This window comes from Eleutherodactylus coqui, chromosome 1, assembly GCF_035609145.1.
Source record: "Eleutherodactylus coqui strain aEleCoq1 chromosome 1, aEleCoq1.hap1, whole genome shotgun sequence".
Lineage (NCBI taxonomy): Eukaryota > Metazoa > Chordata > Amphibia > Anura > Eleutherodactylidae > Eleutherodactylus > Eleutherodactylus coqui.
In genome coordinates, this window is record NC_089837.1 from 448,049,576 (window position 1) to 448,070,485 (window position 20,910).

The 20,910-nt window shown below is 45.4% G+C and overlaps 1 protein-coding gene across 1 annotated transcript in view; it reads right to left on the minus strand.

Moving 5' to 3' along the window:
• The window catches only part of MTUS2 (microtubule associated scaffold protein 2), a 353,509-nt gene that overhangs the window by 87,806 nt on the left and 244,793 nt on the right, over nt 1–20,910 (minus strand). The window contains exon 7 of the mRNA XM_066583183.1: nt 15,375–15,586. Within this exon, the coding sequence (XP_066439280.1) occupies nt 15,375–15,586 (212 nt within the window). The remainder of the gene's footprint in view (nt 1–15,374; nt 15,587–20,910) is intronic.

Here is a 20,910-nt window from a genome sequence, read left to right on the forward strand (position 1 = left end):
CCCCTAGGAAAACCAGGATAGAAATTGGATTGGAAAGGGTTAATGGGCTGTTTGAAAAGGTTCCCTGGCTTTATGTTCCAAAGCCACGAGATGTGCCAGTTGTTGCAGCCAGGCTTCATTTACTTGAACTTTAATTCTCTCCACAGAAACCAACAATGCCGCAAAAATTCAAAGTCTCTGTATCATCACTTAAGCCAGTTTCACACGAGTGTATTATAGTGCATCATACAGATGAGCGTCCTGGCCCAACCGCAAGTCTACTGACTAGAGATGAGCGAACGTACTCGGTAAAGCACTACTCGTCCGAGTAATGTGCCTTATCCGAGTACCGCTGTACTCGTCTTGAAAGATTCGGGGCGCTCCGCTGCTGACAGGTGAGTCGCAGCGGGGAGCGGGGCAGAGCGGGCGGGAGAGAAGGAGAGAAAGATCTCCCCTCCGTTCCTCCCTGCTCTCCCCTGCAGCTCCCCGCTCCGCAGCGCGTCCCGAATCTTTCAGGACGAGCGGGGAGGTACTCGGATAAAGCACATTACTCGGACGAGTGGTGCTTATCCGAGTACGTTCGCTCATCTCTACTACTGACCTGAAGGGAGACTATCATAGATCCCCCTGCTGCTTTGGTTATCGGCACGGTCGATGCCCAATCACAGCCCTTCATTGACTGTCTCAGCCAATCAGCACCGGCAAGCTCTGATTGGCTGAGACAGTCAATGAAGGGCTGTGATTGGGCATCGAGCAAGCACCGAAACCAATCACAGCACTCATTTCATTTCACACAGTTCGCTCATCTCTACTACTGACCTGAAGGGAGACTATCATAGATCCCCCTGCTGCTTTGGTTATCGGCACGGTCGATGCCCAATCACAGCCCTTCATTGACTGTCTCAGCCAATCAGCACCGGCAAGCTCTGATTGGCTGAGACAGTCAATGAAGGGCTGTGATTGGGCATCGAGCAAGCACCGAAACCAATCACAGCACTCTATTGCCGGAGGCAGGGATCTCAAACCTGGCCTCCGGCAATAGACTTGGGAGTGCCGAGGAAGCCCGGATCAGCGGCAGAGACCAGCGGCCGCGACCCGGACTGCAGCGGCTAGGTGAGTATTGCTTTTTTTTTTTCTTTTCAGCATTCTTGGCTGCGTTTTCAGCCGAGCTGAAAACGCAGCCAAAACGCTGGCATAAAGTATGCCAGCGCTGCTGAAACGGGGCGGAATCTGCAGTAAACGCAGCGTTGAAAAACGCTGCATTTCTGCAAAAGCCCTGTGTGAGGGAGGCCTTAGGCCTCATTCCCATGGGTGTATGCAATTTGGATCCGTGAAAAAAGCACCATTTAGAGCTTAATCAGATGGGCGTATGTGCGACTACGCTCGCCAGGGGTGTAACTATAGGGGATGCGGTTGCACCCGGGCCCAGGAGCCTTAGGGGGCCCATAAGACCTCTCTTCTCCAAATAGGGAACCCAGTACTATGAATAAAGCATTATAGTTGGGGGCCCTGTTACAGGTTTTGCAATGGGGCCCAGAAGCTTCAAGTTACGCCTCTGACGCTCACTGCTATGAAATGTAGTTGCACATGAAACGGGCGTTCATTTTTTCCCCCTAGACCATTCAAACTCCACGCGCCAAAGTACACACAGTTGGTGCAGATGTTGATGCAGATTCATCAGAGACTTCACACCTTCAACTATAGAGAATAATAACAATACGGAGGCAAAAACGAACAAGAATAGGACATGCTGTGTTTAAAAAAAAAAAAAAATTCCATGAAAATACGGCCATGTGAATATCTTGTAGATTTCTATTAGCTCTGTATTACAGTCCGCAAACCACAGACCAAATATGGAGCTGAGGTTTTGCAAGAGCCAAATAAATTATATAGGCAGGGAATGGGTTAAAATAAGGATATATGCCCTACTAACCACGAGGGTCAGCTTCACATGAGCTTATGTATATTTGCACACGTCTGAACGCTGCTTTTTTGCGAAATTAGCAATTTTTTGGCATGCACATTAGCATACTTTGCTGTACTTTTTGCGCATGCAAGACATGTTCGTTTGAGTGTGGCTAAAAAAAACGCATCAATTGAAGTGGCTAATTAGTCTTAATGAGCTCCAGGTGTGTTCTTTTACCTGCATAATTACACAGCATATCACGCTTCTACTTGTGTATTGTGCGCCCCCCATTGACTTCTATGGAGATCTTTAGTGCACAAATTCATAAATAAACAGAGCACGTTCTATTTTTTTTGCGTGACCGAAATGCGTGTGAAAATATGGAAATGTGAACGAGCCTATTGAAATCAAAGGTTTCACATTTAGGGTGCGTTCACACGAACGTATATCGGCTCGGTTTTCACGCCGAGCCGATATATGTTGTCCTCGGGTGCAGGGGGGGAGGATAGAAGAGCCAGGGCCAGGAACTGAGGCTCCTGCCCCCTCTCTGCCTCCTCTCCGCCCCTCTGCACTATTTGCAATGGGGAGAGGCGGGATGGGGGCGGGGCTAATTCATGGCCTTTAGCCCCGCCCCTGTCCCGCCTCCTCTCATTGCAAATAGTGCAGAGGGGCGGAGAGGAGGCAGAGAGGGGGCGGGAGCTCAGTTCCGGGCCCTGGCTCTTCCATCCTCCCCCCTGCACCCGAGGACAACGTATATCGGCTCGGCGTGAAAACCGAGCCGATATACGTTCGTGTGAACGCACCCTCAGAGTGTTGCGCCTATTCACCAGTCCTTTTAGCCTTCTCTCCCTGAAACTGGAGAATGTCCCTGATTTTTAAAACAACATGTCCGGTGGCGATACGAGCATCATAGTAACATAGTATGTTGGGCTGAATGAAGACAATATCCATCTAGTTCAGCCTATTTCCACCCTCTAGTTGATCCAGAGGAAGGCAAAAACCCCAAGAGGCAGAAGCCAATTACCACATTTCCCCCGGAAATAAGACATCCCCTGAAAATAAGACCTAGTAGAGGTTTTGCTGAAGTCCTAAATATAAGGCCTCCCCCGAAAGTAAGACCTAGCTCTGTCCCTGCTGTGCAAGTCTGCTGTGATGAGCTCTCCCTGGTGGCCGGAAGCTGCAATACCGTTCTTGCCATACAAGTGGTCCAGGAACTGCTGTGGGTGATTGTTACAGTCTCCAGACAGTGTGTGGGAGCCAGGTACTTTACAGCCCTTATTTTTTGTGGCCCTGTGTGTGTCAGGCAACCAGTGTGTCACTTTGATTCTTTAGGGGGTGATTGTTACAGTCTCCAGACAGTGTGTACATGGAAATATTGGTAGTAACAACAAACTCTTGATAGGATTCACAGTTTGTCTGGTTATGCTGGTTTGTGATGACAACAGCTGCACAGTACATAAGTAATGTTCATTTTTTTTGTTCAACGATACATGTGAATTCTTCTTCATGGAAAAATAAGACATCCCTGAAAATAAGACCTAGCACATCTTTGGGAGCAAAAATTAATATAAGACACTGACTTATTTTCAGGGAAACGAGGTAGCCCATTTCAGGGAAAATTCCTTCCTGACTCGGTCATGTTACTGTACGTTTGGATATTCTATTTTAACCCTTTCCATTCCACTATCTGACGCCTGAAGACATCATTATGATTTAAGGCTGTACAGCTCGGATGTTGGAAGACGTCCGTCGGGGTTCTCTTACTGTATATTGCCAGCCTCTCTGCTGTCAGAGCTTATCCAACGTGTCACCTCATGCAGTACTGGCTTTAGCCAGCAGATAGCACTGTTGTATAACAGCAGAAAAAGAGTAAGCCCCCTAGGAAAACCAGGATAGAAATTGGATTGGAAAGGGTTAATGGGCTGTTTGAAAAGGTTCCCTGGCTTTATGTTCCAAAGCCACGAGATGTGCCAGTTGTTGCAGCCAGGCTTCATTTACTTGAACTTTAATTCTCTCCACAGAAACCAACAATGCCGCAAAAATTCAAAGTCTCTGTATCATCACTTAAGCCAGTTTCACACCAGTGTATTATAGTGCATCATACAGATGAGCGTCCTGGCCCAACCGCAAGTCTACTGACTAGAGATGAGCGAACGTACTCGGTAAAGCACTACTCGTCCGAGTAATGTGCCTTATCCGAGTACCGCTGTACTCGTCTTGAAAGATTCGGGGCGCTCCGCTGCTGACAGGTGAGTCGCAGCGGGGAGCGGGGCAGAGCGGGCGGGAGAGAAGGAGAGAAAGATCTCCCCTCCGTTCCTCCCTGCTCTCCCCTGCAGCTCCCCGCTCCGCAGCGCGCCCCGAATCTTTCAGGACGAGCGGGGAGGTACTTGGATAAAGCACATTACTCGGACGAGTGGTGCTTATCCGAGTACGTTCGCTCATCTCTACTACTGACCTGAAGGGAGACTATCATAGATCCCCCTGCTGCTTTGAGTTTGGGTCAGTAGAGACACGGTTGGGCCAGGATGCTCATCTGTAGAATGCAAGAATGTGCCGCATGAAATTGGTCTGTATGAATGGCACACAGGAAATCTAATGTAGGTAGCCGAGATCAATAATGGATGTGCTAGATATTATAATTAGGGCCCCAGATTTGTCACACTTCGGCAGGATACCAGAGTGATCACTAGTCTCACTAAGGCCTCACTCACACGAACGCTGCTTTTGTGCATTAGAGGTGCATGAAAAGAGTGCTTCTATAAGAACCAGTGGTTTCCTATAGAACCGTTCACATGAAGGAGTAATTTTAGGCGCACTAAATACTCACACCAATCAAACATAGGACATGCGACTGCAAAGCTCACATCTTAGGGCGCCTACCCACTTGCGTTGCCGATTTTCACGCGTTTTTTGCACGTTTTCCGCGCATTTTTTGCGGCGTTTTTTGCGCATTTTTTGCAGCCCTCCATTGACAATCATGGGTGCATTAAGAGAAAAATAAGGAGACATATGCAACTGACAGTTCCTATGTGAAAAAACCCCACGAAACGGAAAAAAACCCCCAGATGGACAAGAACACATTCTATACTAATTGCTCTTGAGAAAAAACGCAAAACATCACAGGAAAAAAAATCGCAAGTGGGTAGGCACCCTAAGGCCGTGGTGTGAGAAAAGACAGGACCTGACCTATCTTTGGTGCGAGCTGCGCAGGAGTTTCTATAGACTCCTACAGGAGCAGGAGTCTATGGAAATTCCTGTGTAGGAAAATGAGATTACAAATCTCATTAGGAGGATTTTTGGCGAGAGAAGGAATTCCCAGCTGCTTACAGCAGGACATTTATAACGTGCTGCCCAGAAGCACATTTAAAATGTCCCACTCTAAACTCCTGTTAGTCCCAACGGGGATGAGGGGAAGCCCCGAGGCTTCCCTTAATCCCCGCGGAGACTAATAGGAATTTACAGCGGGACATTTAAAATGTGATACTGGGCAGCCCATTTTAAACACCTGGTTGTAAGCAGCTGGGAATTCCTCCAGCCCCGCTGCTTACAGCTCCCTCTACCTTTCTCCCCAAGAGATTTCCCTATAGCGGGGAGAGAAAGGGGGGCGGGGTTGCAGGGCTTCCCAAAAAGTGTGGGAAGAGGGGGCGGGGCTAGAGAAATCCGTTATGGGGATTCCCTGTGAAAAGCCCTATATCCCCGCCCCCTCTCTCTAGCCCCACCCTCTCCCTGTGCTATTGGGATAACCCTCGGGGATCCCCTGAGCAGAGAGAGAAAGAGCAGGGCTATAGGTTAATCCCCCATAGCAGGGATCGAGAAAGAGAGAGGCTATGGGGGATTAACCCATAGCAGGGAGAGACAGAGTGGGGCTATGGGTTAATCCCCCATAGCAGGGAGAGAGAGCGAGGCTATGGGTTAATCCCCCATGGCCCTGCTCTCTCTCTCTCCCTGCTATGGGGAAATCCCGAAGCCCTGAGGGGCTTCTTCTCTCCCTCCTCCAGGAACAGCTACCCATTTATGCAATTTTTAGCGCAGTATAGGCACGATTTTTTTGTGCACCTATACTGTGCTAAAAGGACGCTCATGTGAACGAAGCCTAACAGAAATTCATATACTGTCTATAAAAAAGTAAATTTTTTGCTAGTGCCCATAGTGTCCAGAATAAAAAGTCTGTTTTGTGTAGAATTCTATGCCTGTAGGCTTTCTGACTTCACCTTGCCATAACTGTCATCATTTTACAATTCATTTGACAGGTTGTTATTTAAATGTATTCAAATTAGTGTTGTGAGTTGTGGACATTTTACTTTTAATATGGTGTGATGTAATACTACTTATTGACCTGTAGGTGTCAGCAGAGTTCTTCATAAACTATATCAATCTGTAGGAACAAAAGCAGAATTATGTGGAATATACAGGGTTATTATATGGCAGACGCAATAGTCACTGCTGGTGACATGCATCGCAAAAGCAATTATTTCCCATGAAAGCCTGGGAAAAGGAGGCAAATAATCACTCAATGGTCACTTCTATACGCCTACATCATCATCAGAAGCAACTGTGCAATTCCTGCTGAAGTGGGAATCCACATGCAACTACTTACTGATGAAACCCACCTAGATACCATGCTTAGGAATGCCAACCCTGTGCAACCAGAGCCAATTGATACAGATAGAAAAACAAACATTTCTTAATGGCAAAGCGATAAACATGGAAATGGCCAAAATTGGCTAAACAGGGATCACAGCGGTGTCAGGCTTAGGGTGCGTTCACACGAGCGCATAAAAGGCGTTTTTGCGCCCAATCGTATATACGTGACCATCTGAGGCGTTGGTTTTGAATGTATTCGTTCGCATGGGCGATTTTACGGCACGTAAAAACGGCAACACGAAAAAAAAACGGAACATATGCGACCGAAATACGTGCCAACGCATATTCGATGGCCGAAAAGATAGTTTACAAAGTAGGAACAAACGATAATACGCTTTCTAGCTCTGGTCATGATCGCCGAAAAACGTTCTTTCCGGCGATTATACGCTGCACACGTGCGAACGTAAATACGCCTACGCTCGTGTGAACGCACCCTTACATTGGGCAATGCATAAGGCTGTTGCAAAACCCAGATTTGGAGCCTTTTGAATAAACCAAGGATTACAACAATTAGCAATTCTCCAATCATGTGCTATCATTAGGGTGCTATTACACAAGCACTAGCTAGCATTTCTCCGACAATTGCAGGGCTGAACCTGCAAGCACAGTTGGAGCCCAGCAATTAGCACCATTGCCCCCAATGTCAGCTGCACTCATGTACTAGTGCCCCCTGGATGATATTACTTGCTGCGTTACTGCGCTGCAAGATGCAGTATTACACTGATTACAGCCGGCACCCGGACTTACCAGTTCAGTGACTATGAGATGTCCAGCTGCCGGCTGTAATCAGTGTAGCTGCTCCTGCGTTTTGTAGGGGAGTACCGTTGCTGTGTAAGGGTGCCTTCACACTTGCAATCGCGATATTGCTGCATTTTTGTAACACGAGTGTCACTATGACTTTCTAATGTTAAAAACGCATCGCACAAAAATCGCAAACTTGAAATGGCTAATTCATCTAATGAGTTCCAGATGTGTTCTTTTTTCCAGCAAAATTGCACAGCGTATTACGCATCTTGTTGTGTATTGCACGCATATTTGTGCACTTCCTCCATTCACTTCTATGGGGCCCTTTGGTGCACAAATGCGTAGAAAACGTGAGGGAATAATTGAAATTAATGGGTTCTGTTCTCTGCATATTCCGCGCATAAATTTGGTGTGCAAATACGGCATGAGCGTTACTGTATTTATGCGCATTTTTGTGGAATGAAACATGTATTTGCAAGCGAGCAGGCATGAAGGCTCTAGTACCCTGTGGGGCCGCCTCTAGCTTAGATACAAGATGTGATATGGGCGGGCATGGAGGCTCAAGTACCCTGTTGGACCGCCTCTAGCTTAGATACAAGATGTGATATGGGCGGGCATACAGGCTCTAGTACCCTGTTGGACCGCCTCCAGCTTGGATACAAGATGTGATACGTGTGGGCATGGAGGCTTTAGTACCCTGTTGGGCCACCTCTAGATTGAATGCAAGATGTGATACAGGCAGGCATGGAGGCTCTAGTACCTTGTTATACCACTCCTAGCTTGGATACAAGATGTGATATGGGCGGGCATGGAGGCTTTAGTACCCTGTTGGACCGCCTCTAGCTTGGATACAAGATGTGATATGGGCGGGCATAGAGGCTCTAGTACCCTGTTGGACCGCCTCTAGCTTGGATAGAAGATGTGATACAGGCAGGCATGGAGGCTCTAGTACCCTGTTGGACCGCCTCCAGCTTGGATACAAGATGTGATACGTGTGGGCATGGAGGCTTTAGTATCCTGTTGGGCCACCTCTAGATTGAATGCAAGATGTGATACAGGCAGGCATGGAGGCTCTAGTACCTTGTTATACCACTCCTAGCTTGCATACAAGATGTGATATGGGCAGCATGGAGGCTCTAGTACCTTGTTATACCACTCCTAGCTTGGATACAAGATGTGATATGGGCAGCATGGAGGCTCTAGTACCTTATTGGGCCGCCTCTAGCTTGGATACAAGATGTGATACAGGTGGGCATGGAGGTTCTAGTATCTTCTGTACCGCCTCTACCTGGAATATAAGATGTGATAAGGGTGGGCATGGAGGCTTTAGTACCTTGTTGTACTGCCTCTAACTTGGATAGAAGATGTGATACAGGTGGGCATGGAGGCTCTAGTACCCTTTTGTATTGTCTCTAGCTTGGATACAAGGTGTGATACGGACGGGCGTGGAGTTTCTAGTACCCTGTTGTACCTCCTCTAGCTTGGATACAAGATGTGATACCAGCAGGCATGGAGGCTCTAGTACCCTGTTGGACCGCCTCTACCTTGGATACAAGATGTGATACAGGCAGGCATGGAGGCTTTAGTACCCTGTTGGGCCGCCTCCAGCTTGGATACAAGATGTGAGGGAGTCATGGGGGCATTTAGTACAGTATCCTGCGGCATATCAGTCCACATTTGCTGTAACTGAGCCTCTAGTTCATGCAGACCCATAGGCTGTTGAAGTTGGCATCCCAGATGGTCCCATATATATTTTGTTGGCGATAAATCTGGCGACCGGCCAGCCACAGGAGTGTGACAATGTTGTGGGGACATTTCTGTGACCCCCTTGTGTGTGCGGCCGAGCATTATCCTGCTGGAAGCCGCCATGAGAGGAACACATGTGGCTGCAGGATGCCCTGAACATATCACTGAGCTATCATTGTCCCTTGTACCACTACTAGGGGTGACTGACTGTCGTATGCAGCGGGGGCAGTGTGCCGCTCCACAGCAAAGGCGAGATTGAGGCGCTCCCTCCGAGGTCTTCAGACCCAACATGGCTGTTGTTGGTGTCCAAACTAAGACTATCACTGAAGACAACCTGGTCCCACTCTGTAGCAGTCCAGTTTCATCATTCATGACATCACTGCAAGCTGAGGCAATAGTAGGTGGATGTCAAAAGCAGCACATGTAATGGGTGTTGTGTAGGGTTGCCACCTTTGTCACGGAAAAATACCGTCCATGGTAAAAAGAAAGGGGGGCTTATCACAGCATTTTTTTTCTCCTTTATTATAAATCTATAATATGTTTTTTTTCCCCATGGGACTGCTGCTAAACCAGCTGCACAGTCTTGTTTTATAATAATCACCGGCTGTGTACACGTCCCGGCCGCCGAGTCCCGACTCCTGCCACAGGCTGTCTCTGCTGCTCTAGTCCAGTGTTCCCGAAAGCCCATTGCGCGTGCACGAGACTTCCTGTGCTCTCGCAGCCACTCGACAGGGCACATCATCAGCATTGTCTCTCTGCGAGTCTACTGCATGATGTCCTGCATCGTGGGCTGCCTGCAGACTATTTTACAGTCCGGTATTTTTGTTGCGGCCTGCTTCAGTCTCCAGGGCCCGACAAAAATACCGGCTTGTAACAGGGCCGGTAAAAGAAAAATACCAGCACCGGCCTGGCGGTAAAAATACTGACCAGGCCAGTGATTTACTGGCTGGGTGGCAACGCTAGTGTTCTGAGACCAAATGCTTCAGCCGAGCGCCTGGAAATTGCTCCAACAGACACTGGAGCCTGTAACAATGGCGCCACCTGTCTCTGGATGGTTGACAGCAAAACAATAGAGCTGCTCATGCTTGTTGGAGGAGCAGACGATCCTCTCTACTGCTGGTCTGTCAAAGGCATCTTGAGCCCTGTTTCCCTGTGTGCCCTCACACATCCACTGCTCCAAACACCTCCTCACAGTCTGGTTGGAGCGGCAATTCATTCATTCAATACAGTGAGTGAAATCCGCTGCTCTCAGCCCAGCTGCAGGGTTAATAGGCATTACTCTCTTAATTAAACTGGGCTGATACACTTTCTCTTTGCCAAAGTATTGTTGTGTGTTTTTTTCAGACACCCAGCACATCTAGGTCGCCTGTCTCAGGACAGTTCTGTCTATGTGATCCTGTATCTGAATCTGTTTATTCTATATGTTCTTTGCCTTGTGCTTTAGGCTGTGTGCATTTGTCCATTTCCTTCCAGTCTGTGCATCATTCCCATCTCTGTGGTAAGTCAGTCCTGTTCTGTGTGTCCTGTCTTCAGTACATCATCCCTGTGTCCTGTGAGAGATAGTTAGCCCTGAGGTTCCAATGTGGGGCCGTTCATATCAGGACGTCTACCCTGCTGTCAGGCAGGGGGTCTTCCCATCTTCCTGATTAGCTAAGAGCAAGATTCTCCATCTGGGATTACCTTGTCACTGGGGTTGGCTGCCAGCCACACCAGGTCTGTTCTAAAAGCCAGGCTGGTTGGTTAGCACAGTGGGTCCACTTTCACTATCCATAACAATACTCTTAGTCTCCATGACGTGTGATCATACCCTAGGTCGTTCTTTTATACACTGAATGGCCACTGTATTAGAGACTCTGAATTGGAGCTTCCCTATGAAAATTAGATACGTGACCTCAAAGGGCAGCATAAAATCAGGGGAAAAGTTTCAGTGGGAATCCACATTAGACTGTGAAAATCCAGGGATGTGAGTGACTAGGAATGAAGCCTGGTCATCAGTGCTAGACTAGTTGAGTCCAGCATCTCATACACTACCAACCTTATGGGATTTTCTCAACAATATACTGAGAATAGTATGTTCAAGGAAAAATACCCAGCGGAGTAGATCCTATGGACATATAGTAAACAGCTCGTCAATGAAAGGTGTCAAAAGAGGATGCCAAGAATCCTATGGATGAACAGGCAGCACACAATCAAGCAAGGTACAGCCAAATTCAATGATAGCGCTCCAACTAACATATTCAAACTTGTCTTTTCCTAGCACGAATGGGCTAATCTTTTCCATAGGCTGTGTCAGGTATTGCATATCTTCCTCATACTAAGGATTATCTACAATTCCCGACACAGTCCATGAACAGTGACTATGAACACCGAGATCATTTATAGTTCATGCAATATATACCGTAAAATGTAATGTAGTGACAATGTGAGAGTAATTGCATACATAATTACTGATTTTACAGTGTATATGACCTTTTATATAGCAGCTCCAGATCTTCAGTCATTAGTTATAAAAATCATTACTCAGTATTGGATTACACTTGCTAGTAAGTGCCATTGACTCCAAGCCTCCAACGTACACAGCCAGATCATTAGAGTGAATTGTGTTTTAATAAAGACAGGGCTAGCCAACTGCATGAAACAAGCCCCAAAAGGAAGAACACTTTTGCCATTACGTGTGATTGAGAAGTCTTCGATATCTTAACCAATTGCCCCCCAAGCCAGTTTTGGTCTATGTGACCAAGCCCAAAGACATGCTTCAATTTATGTGGTAATAACTTTCGAATGTTATTACTTATTCAAGTGATTCTGAGATTGTTTTTTGTGACACATTTTACTTTATAGCATGTTTTGCACTAATTTGGCAAAACAATCCAAAGTTTTGACAAAGTTTGTAAAAAATAGCATTTTTCCAAATTCGATATTTTCTGCTTGTAATACAGATAGTCCTATAACACAACATAGTTAATAAATAACATTTACTATATGTCCATGTTACTTTGGCAACATTTTTAAACTTTTCTTTTTATGAGATGAGGGGGAGGGCACTGAGATAGCTGTGATTGGCTGCCATGGCCATCACATGCTGATTGGTCTCCAGGAAAAGCTCTATGATCTGAGCTGTGATTAGACAGATCACAGAGCTCCTGCACAGTGGGGGGGATAAACGTTACTTTTTGTATAGTACAACGTTTTACAGTTTTCAAATCTGCACAGTTTTCAAGATCTCTGCTTGCTGTCATTCAAAATGTATTATTTACGTACCTCCATTGCATAGAAAAAATCAGCCCTGGCCATGTGACAGTCACATAGAATCACATCTTATATCAGATACATGTCAGTTATTAAAACCGCGTGTTATAATGATCCATGCAACTGCCTGTCCATTTGGACAGATTTTTATCCCCTGGGAGTAATGACAGCAAGCAGAGATCGTGAAAACCATCAGAGATTGATGCAGAACGTTCATTAGAAAATTACCGTATATACTTGAGTATAAGCCGAGTTTTTCAGCACATTTTTCACTCGGCTTATACTCGAGTGAGGTTAAAAAAAACCAAACGCAATACTCACCTCCTAGCCGGTGTCTGTGTCCCCGGCGGTACGGCATGCTGCTTGAGACTTCTCCCCGCTGTCATCTCCCTGCTTGGCTTTCAATTTCCCCGCCGTCTCGCTGTGTAAGTAAGCACTGTGATTGGATCGAGCGCCAGCCAACCACAGCCTGCGCTCGATCATTCACAGCCATTCAGTTAAGAACATCACTGAATAGCTGTGATTGGTTTATCAAGCGCCGGCTGTGATTGGCTGGCGCTCAATCCAATCACAGCGCTGACGGCTGGGAAATTAAAAAGCAGAGCAGGGAGATGACAGCGGAGAGAAGTCTCAAGCCGTTTGCCGCATCGCCGGGTAGAACACAAACGCTGATTGGGAGGTGAGTATTGCCTAGTATATACTCGAGTCTAGCTAGGCTTATACTCAAGTCAGCTTTTTGTGGTAAGAGTTATTGACTCGGCTTATACTCGGGTCGGCTAATACTCGAGTATATACAGTATATAACTTCACATTATATAAAAACAAAGTTTATTGGCTGAAACCAGAGTACCCCTTCCATAGTTCGACATAAGAAGGCAACTTAATCATTTATATTTACTGTTTTAGGAGGAATTCTTTTAAATTATTGGATAAGCGGACTCAATTTTCTGCTATAACAGAGTCTGTTTTCAAGCAAAAGTCAAAGCTTCAGCTTGTCATACAAACTAATACCTGTCAGCATGAAGGCCTGTAAATACGGGAAGGTTTATCTTCCCAGGAAACTCATTTGTCTTTCTGTCATGTGATTTTGGATTCTTGCACCACAGTCCTGTCTCCTTCAATATCCCTCACCCTTCACATATGAATTATCCACCAGGGTTTTGAGCATCTCTTACTAGAGACTCCACAAGCGGTGTATCTGACGCCATAACATCCCATTTACTAATAAAGTCTTTCTTAAGACTCGGCACATGAAATTGACTATAGGAAAACAACAGAAATCCTTGTACAAATCGAGGTAGGATGATATTAAAGAGAATGTCTATCGGAAACACATTTTAACCCATTAAAGACCAGAATGTTTCAGTTCTGCCTTTTAGCGATTTTTATGCAGTTGGTAGTTTTATGGCGGTTTTTTTGAGGGGGGTGGGGTGGGGGTAGGGGTCTAACAATATCACTTTCGATAAGTTCTGGATGTTTTTTAATACCTTTCTTCACTGAAATTTAATTAGGGGTAAGGTGTGCAAAAAACGTTTTAAAATTTATAATTGTTTATTTTTAAATTAGTAGATTAATGCTAAGCTAAGAGTACAGCAATGCGTTCCCCATTTTGCTTCAGATATTTTGATGTATAATTAGTCTTAGATTACAGGACAGATATGGTGACTGTTTAGGTTGCAGTGGGCTATATTTTTGTATTTTAGCTTTGTAACCATCTTTTTTTAAGACCTAAGTCACCAACGATGTCATATAAGACCTCTGGGGGACAGTCACACTCATTTATTTTTTCTTAGCTCATACTTTTCCACTTTAACTGGGGAATCCAGAGGAACAGCATCCATAGAAGCCCAAGTTACAGGGAAATGACAATAGTCAATGGCAGAGCTGAGCTGGGTTTCCTAAGAGCTACAATCTCTGCCATGCCGGGCATTGGCGATCATGTGATCGTCGAGTGCAATGGAAGAAACGGCATTGCCGCTGCCTCTATTCACTACATAGTGCTTAGTGAGACTGGAAAAAAAAAGGCAGAAGTGGTTATAAATTGCTTCTATCTTCTCCGAGTCCTTGGCTCTCTCTGACAGTCAAGCACCGGACCAGTTCCTACGACCTGTTCCTGCTAGACTGGTCAGATTTGAGCTTAGGACCCCAGTGCTGCAAGGCAACAGTGCTGACCACTCAGCCACCACCACCCTTTCTTTTTGATGAAATTTGGTGAATCGGCTGAACTAAACTTGTGAAAACTTCACTCATCTCTGCTCTCTTCTTACAAGGAAAAATTTGCTCCGTCCTCTCCTCCATGTAAGCCCACAAAAAGACTTTCCAAGGAACCCATTACCATTGTGTGTGGCTCCTCCAAGTAAGCCCACTTCAATTACATGTTATTCTTTTGCTATGGACGTTATCTGCCCAGATGTCACCATTTGTGGCTCGTGAGGTCTCAGAAGAAAGTATTAGAATTATAGCAGTTTCAAACCTATTCCTCTCCAGCTTCAAAACTACAAATCCCAGTATACTTTATTAGCAATGGTCTTGCCAAGACATGCTGGGCAGTGGAGTATTACAGCAGCTGCAAGACCACAAGCTGTAGACCACCAATCTAACCTATGAAACTAGAGGACGTCCAATAGGCATGTATTGCAGTAACACCCTGATCCTGAATGTTGCACATGGATTTTATCACAATTAGTTGATATGCCAGAGTTTCGGTAGCTATCAGTTAGGGTCTTTTTACAGTGCTGTATTATTGGGCAAACACTTAATTGTTGGCTAATCATCTTGTTTAAACAAGCATAACAGTGCCGCCGTTTATACGGGGAGATGTAGAGCTGACCAAATATAACTCTATAGGGATGAACAATCGTATTAGCAATGGTTTGTCACCATACTGCAGAGCATCTGCCTGTGCAAGTATCAATAATGAGTGCTGACCAACATGCTCATTGTCCGTCGGCGCTCGCTATCATGGGCAGATTATCTGTCTGTATACAAGGGACCCTTACACTCTTCCACCCCAGTAATGGTATCACGCTGACAAACATTCATTCCCAATCTTATCTCAATTATCACATGACATGAATATACTGTAGATGGTAAATGCATTTCTTACCTTATTGAAGAAATACTGAGTTGTCACGGCAAACACTAAAAATCCACAACTCGTTTTTTTTAATTCTTTCCGGACAAATAAAAGATCTTTAGTCTGCTCCTCGCACTTGTCTTTTAACCTCTGTACAGTTTGTCGATCAGGGTCTCGGGTCTGTACTTCTGTCTTGGCTGCATAGCCATTTTTTATAATTGTCGGTTTCAGTTTGGGGTGTCCTGCAATGTAAAAGAGAATATGACTGACATAACACCAAGTATTCATTTTATGGATATTACGAAGAAGGGCAGGGGTTATTTTGTTTTGTTTAAATTATATATACATGGGGTCTATGACATGCTGGGGAGATCACACACAATGTTTTTGGCACTTAATTGCAGTCTAAAGTGAACCTGTGAGCAGGTGATCATGGGAAATGGCATAATGTCCCTAGCTGCAATGTGATAATGGGTTCCCACAACCACTTTACGACCACCTGCTTAAATCAGCAAAATCACGTGTTTAAGTCAAAATTAGGCAGATGAATGCCAAGAGCAACCACGTTTGCCATTTCTACTATGATCTACACTGTACTGCTGTTGTCCCTCTTGGTCCTGCTAATCCTAAAACGGATTGTGTAATCACTGGGATGGCAGTAGCAGGAGGTGGCTTCTTCGTCTTTAAGGAGTTACCCACTTGGTATATTCCTCAACATAAAAAGTTATGTAACTTACAGCACTCAAAAGTTGTTATAATGAGTTGTACTTCCCCTACTTGATCTGTTACATACACTGTGGAATGGGGAGCTTGAAAGCAGTTGTGGTAAAATAATGGAGATGGTGATAATGTAATGTATCAAGTGACTGCTGAAAAAAACTCTATCAAGCAAGATTATGTAAATAGCTCAACACAAGTAATGTAAGTGTTTTCTCCAAATCCAACACAAAATGCTCCTTTTAATAACTTCTTCAGTCTCAGAATGATTTAACCCCCTAAATTACATCCCTCATAACAACACACATTTACAAATCAGATGTTGTCTCAAGCACACCTGATACAACTAATCAAGAGCTTCATTAGTTGCATCATATGTAGAGATGAGCGAGCACGCTCGTTTAAGGCTGATGCTCGAGAGAGAGAGAGCATCAGTCTTTTCGAGTAACTGCTTCCAAGTCCGAGCAAATGTGGGGGTTGGCGGGGGGCGGCGGAGGGGAACGGAAAGGAGAGTGACGGAGATCTCTCCCCCCCCCCCCCTGCCTTTCCCTCGGACCAGTAAGCAGTTACTCAAAAAGACCGATGTGCTTGAGACAATACACACCAAATGCCAGGACTGGTTAGGGATTTGTTGACTGTAACAGTTTAAAGAGAGTTAAATGATGCTGCCATAATGTGGAAATATGGTAAATATTACTTATTAACTATTTTGTTCGGTATGCTATTTTACAAGCAGAAAAAATGAAATTGTGAAAAATGCCAATTTTTCAAAATTTGGATTATTTTTATAAATAAATGCAAGACATATTGAACAAAGTTTACCACGGACATAAAGTACAATATGTCACAAGAAAACAGTTTCAGGATCACTTGGATAAGGAATACCATTCCAAAGCTATTACTATTTAAAGTGAAATATGTCTGATTTGAAAAATTGGTCACCTAGGCCAAAATTGTCTTGGGTGGAAAGTGGTTAAAGCAACACTGGTTATACTACCTAGAGGTGAAAAAAAGTAAGCCATTACCGCCTGCCAGTAGATTCCTGCAGGTGGTCAAAAACCCTGACTGCAGAAGACCTGCAGCAAGATTTGGTGGCAGCAGGCACTGAGATTTCTATTTGGACAGTAAGACGCATACTAAACACTGAAGGCCTTCATGCCTGAACTCCAAGATATGCACCTCTACTAACTAAAAGCACAAGAAAAACGTGGCTTAAATATACTCAAAACCATATAAAAAAGCCACAGAAATTTGGGAATTCTGTTCAGTAGAGCAATGAAGCAAAGCTGGAACTTTTCGGGCCTATTGATAAGCAATATGTCTGGAGGAGGAAAAATGAAACAGAGCCTAAAAATAATGCCCTACCTAAAGTGAAGCATGATGATGGCTTAATTATGCTCTTGGGTTACTTTTCTTCCTGTTGTACTGGAAACTTGCAGTGTGTGGAGGGCAACGTAGATTCAATCAAGTCTCAGGAACACTTACAAGAAAACATCATGTCTTCTTTGAGGATGCTGAATCTTGGTAGTCATTGAAGTTTCCAATTGGACAATGATCCCAAGCATACCTCAAAGTCCACCAAGACTTGGTTTCAGAATAAATCTTGAAAGATTCCGGAGTGGCCGGCACAGTCACCTAACTTGAACCCCATAGAAAATCTTGGTGAAATTTGAAGAAGGTGGTTGCAGCAAGCAAACCCAAAGTTATTAGTTACCTGGAGGCCATTGTTCCAGAGGAATGGGATAAGATTCTTCAGGAAAGCTGTGAGAAGTTGGTGTCTGGCTATGCATCATGTTAGCAACAGGTCATAATAGCAAAAGCGTGCTCTACTAAGTAATAAAGACACTTGTCTTCATGGGGTTGTATAATACTGAGACTGCAATAGTCATTAAAAGAGATATTTTGCATTGAATTTGGAGAAACACCTAGTTATATCAGTTGTGTTGAGCTATTTAATAATTTTCTTTTCAACTGTCTGGGACATGGTGGAGGAGTAGGTGGTCTCTCCCCGAAATGTAGCTACTAGGCCACCCCACCCGTACCCGCACTCCCTTTTCTATAGTTTGAGGTACATATGCTACTACTTTTCCGACCGCTGTCCATGCGAGTAGCAGTTATCTACCTCCCTCCAGGTGCCTCTCGCCTGTTTTTGGACCACTTTGCTGCCTGGCTCCCCCACTTACTATCCTGCGAAATTTCAACCCTCATCTTAGGTGATTTTAAGATCCCCATAAATTACCCCATTTCCCCATCTGCCTCTCAACTTCTATTGCTCCCCTTCTCCCTTGGTCTCTCACAACTCATAGCCACTTCCACTCACAAGGATGGCAATCCTCTGTCTCTGCTCTGCTTCCCACTTCACTAATTTCCCTCTCCCACTCTCTGATTATAACCTCCTCTCTTTCTCTGTCAAGCTTCCTAGTATCTTCCCAGACACTCCTACCCACCATACATACAGGAACCTTCTGGCCCTTCACACCCAATAGTTTGCTGAGTCCCTACAGTTCTCTCTGTCCCCTATCTCTTTCTTCTCCTGCCCCAACCTGACTGACGCACATTACAACAACATTCTCAAACAGGCCCTGGATGAAGCGGTGCCCAATGTGGCCTAAGCAATCCGATGCAGACCGTGGCAACCCTGGCTCACACCTCAAACATGCTTCATCCGGTGGTGCTCTAAATGTGCTGAACGGCTGTGGAGAAAACCGCAAACATCCGCGGACTTTCTCCATTACAAATTCATGCTCAGAACATTCAACCTCGCCTTCCACCATGCCAAACAAGTCTACTTCACCTCTCTTGTTTCCTCACTATCTCACAATCCTAAACGGCTCTTTGATACTTTCCACTCCCTTTTCAGCCCTAAAATGCAGCCCCCCGTGACATCTCAGCGCTGAAGAGCTGGCTGCTTACTTCAAAAAGAAAATCAATGGCATCTGGCAGGAAATATCTTACCAATCTCAGACTAGCCCCAACCCTAGTCTCATCAATAACAGCTCCTGCTCACTCTCTGTACTCAAACCAATGACAGAGGAAAAAATTTCTAGATTGCTTTCCTTTGCTCGCCCCACCACCTGTGCTAGCGACCCTCTCCCCTCACACCTCCTCTGGTCCCTCTCTCCGGTAGTTATCTCCCATCTCACCACTATATTCAACCTCTCTCTGGCATTTTTCCCTCCTCTTTCAAACATGCCATCATATCTCCACTGCTAAAGAAACCGACTCTTGACTTGACTGATCTCAAATTTCCCCTTCATCTCCAACTACTAGGAGGCCTGGTTTACTCACACCTTATAAGCTATCTATCAGAAAACTCTCTTCTCAACCCCCTACAGTCTGGCTTCTGCCCCCTACACTCGACAGAAACTGACCTTACAAAGGTGTCAAATGACCTCCTGATGGCTAAATCAAGGGATGACTACTCCCTACTGATCCTCCTCGATCTCCCCACAGCATTTGACCCTTTTGACCACAAACTCCTCCTCACTGTGCTTTGCTCTATCGGCCTAAAGGACACTGCTCTCTCCTGGTTTTCCCCCTACCTATCTTAGCGCTCATTTAGTGTCTGCTTTGCTGGCTCTACCTCCCCTCCTCTTCCCCTTGTTGTTGTGGTCCTCCAGGGCTCGGTCCTTGGCCCCCTCCTTCTACATCTACACAGCCCCTATTGGACAAGCCATCAGGAAATTTGCCATCCAATACCACCTCTATACTGACAACATCCAACTACACACCCCTTGCTGTGACATCTCTGCACCCTTCCTCCAAAACATCACAAACTGTCTGTTTGCTGTCTCTAACACTATGTCCTCTCTCTACCTAAAACTGAATATCTCAAAAACTGTTCTATTGGTGTCTCCACCCTCAACTTACCGACCTCATCCTGACATCTCCATCTCAGTGTGTGGCGCCACCATAACTCCCAGCATGCCTGCTGCCTTGGTGTTATATCTGACTCTAATCTATCCTTTACCCCCTACATCCAATCTCTGACCCAAACATGTCAGCTGCATGTCAAGAACATCGCAAGAATCCGCCCTTTTCTCACTGTGGACACGCTAAAAACGCTCACTGTTGCCCTCATCCACTCTCGCCTCGATTATTGCAACTCGTTGCTGATCGGCCTTCCCTGCACCAGACTCTACCCTCTCCAATCCATCCTGAATGCAGCAGCCATGCTCATCTTCCTGACCAGATGCTACTCGGATGCCTCTGCCCTGTGCCAGTCACTGCACTGGCTGCCCGTTAAATACAGAATTCAATTTAAACTCGCTACCTTCATTCACAAGGCTCTCCAGAGCGCAGCGCCCCCCTATATTGCCTCCCTCATCTCAATCCATCACCCAGCCTGCGCCCTCCGCTCTGCAAACGAACTTAGAATGGGTGCCCGAATCCGCGACCTGTCCGCAATGTTAATTGCGGATTGGCTGTGAGACGGATGGCTTCTATTGACTTCAATGGAAGCCGTCCGTGCAGACACTGCACTAAAATAAGGCATGCCACAATTTTTCCTCCGCAAGTGGAAAATCGCAATTGATTTCTGCTCGTGTGCAGGATAAAAGGCTTTTCTATAGCATGCTATAGAAAGTATTTGCTAATGAACCCAGAGGCAGACGCCCACTCCGGATTCCGCAATGCAAATATGCCAATGTGCAGCCGGCCTTACACATACTGGAGATCACTGAACCTTGTCTGGTCATAGAAAAGTATCCCAAACTTGAATAGGTTTAATTGCAATGACTTTCCTAGAAAGAACTACTTGCTGAATCTTGAAGCCAAAATAATGTCATAGAAAATCACCCACAAAGCTTAGGTTCTAGTATAACACTAAATGTAGTATAACATTTAAAAG